The sequence below is a fragment of the Populus euphratica genome, unplaced genomic scaffold, assembly GCF_000495115.2.
Source record: "Populus euphratica unplaced genomic scaffold, PopEup_1.0 scaffold191.1, whole genome shotgun sequence".
Classification (NCBI taxonomy): Eukaryota; Viridiplantae; Streptophyta; class Magnoliopsida; order Malpighiales; family Salicaceae; genus Populus; species Populus euphratica.
In genome coordinates, this window is record NW_011500069.1 from 220,949 (window position 1) to 229,985 (window position 9,037).

Genomic DNA, 9,037 nt, shown 5'->3' on the forward strand with positions numbered 1-9,037 from the left:
TAGATAAGCGAAACAAGGCATGTTCAAATTCATGTTCTTATTGCCACAGCTATAGTCTTATCATTTGCAGTTGACTGCTAAATTACAATTTTTTCCATCAATGTTATGAATGATTATTATCCATGGGAGAAATTGGTTCTCTAATGGAATACAGGCAACAGAGAATGGGACTTTAAGACCACGTTCATATCTATGGTGCTTGTAGTAGGTTCTACTGCAACCATCATAAAAAAAAAAAAAAAAAAAAAAAAAAAAAAAAAAAAAAAAAAAAAAAAAAAAAAAACACCCTCTAGGATATTTCAAGGAGGCATATGGTTTCCAGGTAAAGATCTATGTACTCAAGATTCCACCCTGAACTCTGACTGATGTTATGCATCCATAATCAATAGATCGTTCCACTGCCATCAATCCCTTTAAGGCCATAAAGCCGGCAAATTGAAGATCTCTATCTATTGATGTTCTCCACCTGATCAAGCTTCTTGGCAGTGCAGACCCTCTCACCATACAGCCGTCTAATAGCGCCAACACCTTGAAATATCCGATCAATGCATTCAGATACTTTAAGCAAAGCAGTCATGGTCTAGTTATAGTTTTACCCTTTTAATGTAATTTCTCCAACTGAAATGATGCATGATGTGTGCTCAATTGCGCTAGCGAAGAAGACTTCCCTTATTATAGTTCATTTCCACAAGAGATTCCAAGCCAGTGTGAAGTAGCTTCTCAAAGAAAGGCTATCAAGACTAAAAACAGCAATGCCCTTGACAAGGCACCATTGCACAGTAGTAATCCTTGTTGACCATGGGATCCTGAATACCTCAAGACCTAGCTTATAGAGCTGGTCTTCTTATTGGATTTCTGTTCTCTTCTTGGCCAGACCTGATGGTAGGGAGGCTTTGGCTATAGGAGCACGGATGGCTAGACATCTCAACATCAAATGTGACAATTAGACAGCTCCTTGAGAACGGAACATTTCCAATGATCGAGCATGTGAAAAGAGGCTTGGCAACAAAGTGGTGAGAGCATTTAGAACTGCTGTCGTAGGAAATTATCTGATCATGTACCAATGGAGGTGGTGATGGTGGTTGGGACAGGAACTATTTATGTGATTAGATCAATGGAGGACTGTTTTGAACTAGTAGTGCGAACATGGAAGGTATCATGACAGCAGATCATCAGTTTTATCAGGCTCACGAATTGGAACAAGGACAAAGATTTGGACACTATTAGCTCTCTATTGGCTTCAGCATCATTCAGGGGCACGACCACCGTCTTCATGGTGCAACAACATGCCAACGTAGTAAATGAAGGCCATGGGAGTAGTGACAGTAACTGTGGAGTTGGAATCTGCACAGGATATGTCATCTCAGATGTAAATATGCATGGATCCTCCAGAAGAATGCTGACTTGAGATCTGTATGCTACAAATGCCAGTTGAACACTTAAAGAAACAAAACTATAATAGTAGAAATGTTTTAGATTGAACCTTGGACTACTTTGAACCCTGATGGTTGTTGCCTTCCGATACAGCCAATTAATCTTGCAAATTTGATCTTAGCTGTAGGAACACTAGCAAGAAACACATGTTGCAGGTCTTATGGTTGTTGTCCACTGTCCATACCAAGGAGTCCAACTTTTCACATGAATTTTTACTATGATCATTTCAATGATTTGCTGCAATGCTTCCAAGAATCATTGCCGAAATCTATACTGATCACACATTCTTGTGACAGGGCTTGAAGCAAGTGCAAGATAGGTTCTGGGTTTGAAGAAGAAGAAGAAAAGGCCAAAAGCTTAGTGCATATGACCTGCAACATTGAAGGTGAGTTACCTCGAATTTGTTTTGCATGTTCCACTGCAATTGGAACCTCTTCAGAGTCAGCTAAACATTTCAACAAAACCACATGGGCATCTGAATGACTTACGTCATGAGTGAGGCCACACAGAAACTTAGATGCAACAAGGAAGTGACCTGCATAGCACACCTATGCATTAAGTAAAGCTTCAAATGTGTTTAACAGCAGAGATCACAATGCAGCAAGAGAGAAAGACCACTTCAAGTGAAAAATCAATTTAAGAAGTAATTGTTATGTATAAAAGATAGCTATCCCACAAATTGTGTACTACATAGATAAGCTGGTTAAAACCACATGCATACCTTTTCCGCAGAGGTTTAGAATCAATGTCTTCAATATATTTTGTGCAAGCATTACATCGTGATTCACATGCTTGTAGAAGATATCAACTGCAGTTTCAAACTTTGTTTCTTGGCAAAGGGCTTCAAGGAGGAATCTGTGAGTTGTAGCATCAGGTGTCACCCCTTTCTCCAACATGTGATTGAAAAGCCTCGTAGCCTCTTCAATTTGACCTATTTCTGAGAATTTCCCAATAAGAATATTGTAAGTTTTCAAGTTCCCTCCACATCCGATTACAAACATTTCATCCCAAAGCCTTTTAGCAGGACGCAACAGATCTTCTCTACATAACACTTCAATTAGGGAATTATACATTGAGATATCTGGGTCTAACCCTTTCTTTCTCATCTCTTGAAGCACCTCATAAGCCTCTCTCACTCTTCCACTCATGCATAGGAACGAAAACATCACATTGTAACTCTCCATATCAGAGAAATATTCATTAGAAGACAAAACACGGTATACCTCCAACAACTCATCAATCTTCCCATGCTTACAAAGATTCCTACTCAAATTGCTCAACGTTAAAAGCGTTGGGAACTTCCCTTTTCCAATAACAAAATGAAAAAACTTCATTGCCGAATAAGGATCAATTGTCGACACTGATCCTATCAGTGCATTCAAAACATCGTCTTCCATAGGAAAGTTGCCACTCGCAATAACTTCGCCTAATTCTTTTGCTTCATATATCCGTCTTTCAGTAATCAAACCCAAAATAAACTCTCTGTAATCATTACTCCTCGGTGCCACTCCTAACTTCCTCTTCATCTTCAAAACCTCGTTCACGTCAAAAACGCTTCCAAGCGATCTAAATGCTTCGGCAACAACCCTATATGCGATAAAATCAGGTTTCCACCCCCTAATTCTCAACTCATTCAATGCCCGCAAAGCCTCGCTTGTTCTTGAACCCTCACAAAGCCCATGAACAATTAAAACCGCAATAACGGACCCATTAATAAAGGAATTACACCTTTCAACCACATCTACCAAGCGCAAAACTTCACCCAAATCGCCATTTCTACAAAGCCTCCATATAAATACACCAAACCCAATAGTACTAAAGCCAATACCTCTGTTATTCATTTCATCAAACACCTTCATTGCATTGGTGAAACACCCATCAGACCCCAAAGAAGCCAAAAGAGAGTTACTTGTCTCAGTCCCAAGATCTAAACTTTGTGATTTAATCTCGTTAAAAACCGAAAATGCCATCTGGGTTTTTCCTCTTTTAATCAAAGAATCAATAACAAATCGATAAATTGAAGAATCGAGAGTCAGGTTTTGAGCTTTGGTTTGCTTTACCAGTGATTCAATGGCATTGAATTGGCGGGAGAAAGAAAGAGATTTGAGTACTGAATGGTAAGTAAGTGAATTATGAGTGAACCCGGGTTGTTGCGAAGCCCAATTGAAGAAACCCAGAGCAAGAGAGTGGTGAGTTAAGAGATGTGGGTCGATGACTCGAGCCACGAGTGACTGACTCAGTGAGTCGCGACAACCGATTTTGTGTAGAGTTTGCTCGAGTAATGGATTCCATGAACGGGTCGGGATTGAGCGATTTGACTCGGTGATTAGAGCTCTGCTTATCCGAGCTGCTAACTCCGTTCCCAAGCGCGCCATTCTTTTTCAAGTTTTGAGGAAGCAATGAAAACTGTAAAGGCATCTATTGCAAAACGCAGAGTTTTTGTCCCGCCCAAGTTTTTTTTCCCCTTCAAAAACCTTTCTTTTTTTAAAGACACTCTTAGTCTCTTATGTTGAGATTAGAAGTTAAAACATGATTGATCATCAATTTTAAAATCCATATATTTGAACTCAAATTGATTAAGATGTTTTTATATAAATACATGCATTATATATATATATATATATGTATAAATTAACTTGGATTTGATATACACACACACGTGTTCTTGAAATATGAAAGACCATCGATTGTAAAATCAATATATTTGGGTTCACATCGATGGTTAAGATTTGAATTCACATCATGGTGGGCATTTTTATTTAAATACATGTATAACATATTGTAGGATTATAGATTATATATAAAAGAGGTAGGGTTATAAATACCGATGTCTAAAATAAGAAAAAGTAATGTAAGGATGGAGGTTTTTCCGAAAATTGAAAGCCAAGAAAACACATGATCCAACAATCAACAATGCCCTCTCAATCACAAATGGAGTACAAACATCTATTTGAAATATTCACACCATTTTCTTCTATTATATGCACAAACTCGCAGATTCTGTACAATCCATGTACGCACTATCAAACGCATATTACATAATGTACACGTATATACAAAGGACCATCCATCCATCATAATAGTGGTTTCTGAGCTACTTCTATACAAGTATATCATCATATGGTATAAACACTGACTAAGCCCTCTGGAAAAAGGGCAGAAGATGCCTACTTACAATGTTTCTTGATCTCAATGTACCTTCTTTTGTGGGTTTGAACATCAAATCATTCTGCACAGATATATACCCATGGGAATTTAGACAAAGAAATTACGAGTAGGATCTAATCAACTTGAATGTTCGAGCTTTAAAGAGGTTCCCAAAGATGTATCCCATTGTTGTTTCCTGGGGAGGCTTTGGGGAAAGAATAGAGTTGCGTTTTACTTGCAGCTTGGTTTGTCCAATCTGTCTACAAATTGAATCGATGATCTTGGGGTCGACTGGGTTACCAGTGACGTCCGTGACATAGAATGTGTCTTTGGCTTTACCACCTTTTGTCAAGATTTCTGCTCTCTTAATACACAAACTGTTTTCTCGGAATATCCTGGTAATGTCTGAGAGGAGTCCAACACGATCCTCTGTGCACAATTCCAGCTCCAGTCCCTGCACGGCCAAGTAAGATATAAACAATGACAAGCATGCCTACCATGGTCAAAACTAGCAAATTACATCAGAACGGTAAATTATTACCTCAGAAGCTCGCCTTTCAATGGCAGCTTCAAGACACTGTACTACACGTTCTCGCTCAGCATCTGAGCTTACAGGGAGTCCATCAACATGTCGAATATAGAATTCCTACAACCATGCAAAATTTTGATCTTTAAATAGAATTTCTTGACACGTCAAAAGGAAAACAGGAAATGGAGTGCAAAATTTAGCAGTGTCGTTAAGCTCAATTAACTTGATTGGAACTATGCTCAGCTCTACAATCGAAATTTTTATAGGTTCACAAATTGACCACCTGATGAAATGGCTGCTAAATTGCCATTCCAGAAAGCAAGTGTTTCCAGGTTTAATTATCATTCAAGAAAACCCTTTTAAAATTTTAACTAAACTCATCTTACCTGATAAGCTTCCATTCTTCCTGTGCTGACCATTCCATGAAAGACAACATATTCCATGTCTGTTAAAGTGCAAACAATGTCGAACAATAGTTTGGGGCGATCCTTTGACCTCATAGAAACGACGGTGTAATCTCTCTCAATATTCAACACTGTTACATGGGGTCTTGAACTCTTATCTTCAAATCTCGCTAATCCTGCTCTTTCAACTCTTTCATAGTCCCTGTCTGCAAACATTATCTGATGCAATCTTCTTTCCCTACTTGTTACCCCAGGGGGTGAAAGAGTCATAGTTGCTGTCTTTGAATCATCATTTCCCTTGAGAACATTGCAAAGCAATTCCCTGATGGTCGAGAGTCGTTTTGGATCTTTAATTGCACACCCTGTGGAATCATCTGTGACATGAACTACAGCAGCAGCCCTAGTGTTATGGGTCCATATCTCAGCATTTACCACATTGCAGTGGAGGTCTGTGAGAACCGCACATACTTCAGACAATAAACCAGGCCTGTCAGTACCAGTAAGCTCAATTGCAGTATGCTCTTCAGAAGGCATCACCCCAACAGACCCTCTCAACGATGGTGCAAAGCTGGCATTGCTTTCAAGTCTCTGTGGAATCAAAAAGTAACAAGATACATGAAACAAAAGATGAGCTCTGCTCACATTGTAGTTTATCAAGGGAAAAAAATGGTAGCAAAAACACAGTGGAAAAGGAACGCAACATGTGCATTTTGTAATCATAAACGTTCATTAAAGAAAATTATGGACAATTATCTTTTCTGACTTATCCCCTACAGTCAAAATGAATAAGAAATCTTTCTTTAGCAAACTGTAATCTGACTTTAACAGTCTCAAAAAAGACTCGGGATTTAATCTCAACCAAGGTTGGCATGATTTTTCCCAAGTTCCATTTGCATTGATATTATTAACAGGTGCATTTTATTCAAAACATCATCAAACTGATGCAGACATGCCCCTGCCATCATGAGAACGAAACACGACATGATACCAGTGCTGAGGGCTACAAAGGAAAACAAACATTTTGTTTCATGAGAATTCTTGGTAAACCATTTCCTTTTATGTTGATGAAATCAGGGGCAAGCAGAGTAAAATTCTATATCTGAAAATTTTGATTATTTGAGACCAAAGAGAAACAATTTTTCTGTTTTCTGTTTCTATACGACTCGATCAGTTGCAAGCATTCAGACTAGTTTTCTGTTTCTTTAGCCTGATATCTCAGGGATCAAATGACAGTATGCAAATATAAGATACAGCAGTAACATATAACCCTTACTCGTTGAATATAATCCATAACTTCCTTATCTCTGATTTTCTTCCCATCTTGGTCGACCACATTAAACACTGAAATAGATGAAAAATAAATAAATATTACAAACAAAATAAGACTCTTTTGAACCTTGTTGCTTTCTGAGAGATTGCAAAAGAAACCTTACCATCCATAAACCAATCCCCGTCAGATGATATGTATGCTTTTGTTATCACAAGGTTCATGTCCGTAAGCACTTGTACAACTTTGAGGAGTATTCCATGCTTGTTAACACTATCAACCTGAATAGAAAAATCAATTCTTAAGAAATTACACAAAATAGTTATTTTTCTCAAATTAAACCAAGCCCAGATAGTTAAAAATTAACTAATTATCTCATAAAATCAATTAATTTAAGGAACTTACTCAGGAAGTCACAAACCGTATTCTTGTTCAACGTGGTTTTTCTAAACCAATAACAGAATTATGAGAAGTACACAAACTTTACCTGGATAACAGTGGCATCCTCAGAAGCATCATTGTCAATCACAACTCTGCAACAGTAGAGAAAATTAAAAATCTTCATAGTATTCAACAAAAAAAAACAGAAGGAGAAGAAGAAACCCACATCTCACTCTTAATGTCTCAAATTTGCTCAATTTGAATGGAATTGCTTAGTTTTGAAAAAGGGGGTGGGGATTTCAAGGCTCTATTCAATTCCCAAGAAAATTGGAGAAAATAAAGGGAAAAGAAAATTATGTTAAGCAAACAAAATTACTACTGTTTAGGAGATCTTTTTTTTCTCTTTCAAAATCCACAAATATGATATATGTCAAGTCATAATTCAACATAAAACATTTGATTTTTGTATTTCATTTCTATTCTTGATCACTTCTCTTCAAAGCAACAAAACAAAGAAAGAAATTGGAGGAAAAGATTAATAAAAAAGGAATAACTTGCAAAGAGTGTAAACTTCTCTCTAAAGTCATCTTCAAGCAAAAACTGTCCATTTCGTATATAGACCAAACAACCAAAAACAAAATCCATAGAACATAGAAAATTTACCCAAAAAATAAGCAAGTACCTTGGTGGGTTCAATCTCCTGATTAGCTTAGCATACTCATCATCCATTTTGCTTTCAAAATCTCCCCAAAAAAAAATTATATAAAAAAATCACAACCCTCAATCTATAAGAAAAACAATTTCAAGCTTAACCCAACAAGAAAACCTTTAAGAAAAAACTACAGAAATATGTTCCTCCAATATCCAAGGAAAAAAAAAAAATTCAGACATGAGCTGGAAATAGATAGAGAGAGAGAAAGAGAATTCTAGCCATCAGGGCAACGACCTTCCTTTTTAACTATCTTTTGTGACCGTTTATTTTTTTTCCAGGATTAGTATTTGAACGACGTGTCCGTTTCTTATTGGGTAAATTAACGGCTTCCTGCTGCCCGCGGTCAGAGAGGCTGAGAACTCGGAGCTATTTGTTTCAGTGGTGTCACTGTGCTTTAAAATATTTAAGATTTTTTTATTTTTAATATTTTTTTATAATGGTATTAAAATAAAAATTTTATTTAACACATTACTAAATAAATAAAAAGCATCCTTATACTGTCTGCGTGGCGTGTTGTTATTTCTGCGAAGTGCTGTTACTTTTGTTAACTGTTCCTGTGTGCGTGGCGTTTGTTTTTTTATTTTTCTGGGTCTTACAATAATTAATGACATCATTTTTCTTAATCAAGGAAGTGAGTGTTTCTGTCCGTACGACGAGATGGTGACGTGGTTAGAGTGCACGTGGCGAGTGCAAGTTGGGTGGGTGTTTTTGCCGGTTATTTTGGCGGCAATTCCAGCGTGATCGCCTGGTATTGGAGCCCACGTTATTCATATGCCTCCAACCGTTTACCTTTCCTCGTAGCATATAACGGTGTTTCAAAGTTTTCCTTTTTCTCTAAATATTTATGATTTATTTTTGTAACTGTAGATTGTGGTTATGAGTTTTTCTCTTTTAATTCATAAAGAGATGAAGATAATACGTGTAGGATGAGAAGTGCAAACAAATAAAAAAAAGAATAGTTATCGTATTCATGAATAATATAATTTCGATAAAGAAATTCTATCTTAGAGAAGAAGAAAAAGTATTATTTAAATAGTGAAAAGGACTAATTCACATGATTATAAACTGAAAAACATTATAATTAGTTGATCATAAACTTTTCTCAAGTCACCATGGGTAACCATAGCAAGCACTCGTTATAACTTCTTGTAAGTGTTTATTAG

At 37.0% G+C, this 9,037-nt stretch overlaps 2 protein-coding genes across 5 annotated transcripts; both read right to left on the minus strand.

Moving 5' to 3' along the window:
* Positions 1-268: 268 nt before the first annotated feature.
* Positions 269-3,920, minus strand: LOC105108366 (Tetratricopeptide repeat (TPR)-like superfamily protein). Of its 3 annotated transcripts, none has more exons than XR_839042.1 (3): positions 2,156-3,920; positions 1,484-1,969; positions 269-1,344 (listed from the first exon to the last, which is right to left on the minus strand). XR_839042.1 is itself a non-coding variant. In XM_011002654.1 (3 exons), exons 1-3 carry the CDS (start codon positions 3,807-3,809, stop codon positions 1,656-1,658), a joined length of 1,851 nt encoding a protein of 616 aa, XP_011000956.1. In that variant the 5' UTR covers positions 3,810-3,920; the 3' UTR covers positions 269-1,655. The 3 variants fall into 3 exon arrangements, 2 of the variants coding, with proteins under 2 accessions (XP_011000956.1, XP_011000957.1); XM_011002654.1 differs by having other exon boundaries at positions 269-1,805; positions 1,923-1,969; XM_011002655.1 differs by having other exon boundaries at positions 269-1,671; positions 1,829-1,969.
* Positions 3,921-4,390: 470 nt separating this feature from the next.
* On the minus strand, positions 4,391-8,108 carry LOC105108367 (uncharacterized). Of its 2 annotated transcripts, none has more exons than XM_011002656.1 (7): positions 7,845-8,108; positions 7,269-7,314; positions 6,948-7,062; positions 6,788-6,855; positions 5,497-6,102; positions 5,123-5,227; positions 4,391-5,035 (listed from the first exon to the last, which is right to left on the minus strand). In XM_011002656.1, the coding sequence occupies exons 1-7, from the start codon at positions 7,889-7,891 to the stop codon at positions 4,703-4,705; spliced, it is 1,320 nt and encodes a 439-aa protein (XP_011000958.1). In that variant the 5' UTR covers positions 7,892-8,108; the 3' UTR covers positions 4,391-4,702. The 2 variants fall into 2 exon arrangements, with proteins under 2 accessions (XP_011000958.1, XP_011000959.1); XM_011002657.1 differs by lacking the exon at positions 7,845-8,108 and adding an exon at positions 7,389-7,789.
* Positions 8,109-9,037: the final 929 nt, after the last annotated feature.

Coding starts and splice junctions, on each gene's coding strand:
- LOC105108366 (XM_011002654.1), bottom strand. CDS start 3,809: ATGGCGCGCTTGGGAACGGAGTTAGCAGCTCGGATAAGCAGAGCTCTA. Junction 1,970..2,155: donor TCTAAACCTCTGCGGAAAAG/GTATGCATGTGG, acceptor TGTGCTATGCAG/GTCACTTCCTTGTTGCATCT. Junction 1,806..1,922: donor TGTGTGGCCTCACTCATGAC/GTAAGTCATTCA, acceptor TCAATGTTGCAG/GTCATATGCACTAAGCTTTT.
- LOC105108367 (XM_011002656.1), bottom strand. CDS start 7,891: ATGGATGATGAGTATGCTAAGCTAATCAGGAGATTGAACCCACCAAG. Junction 6,856..6,947: donor CGGGGATTGGTTTATGGATG/GTAAGGTTTCTT, acceptor CATCTATTTCAG/TGTTTAATGTGGTCGACCAA. Junction 6,103..6,787: donor TTATGGATTATATTCAACGA/GTAAGGGTTATA, acceptor TTGATTCCACAG/AGACTTGAAAGCAATGCCAG.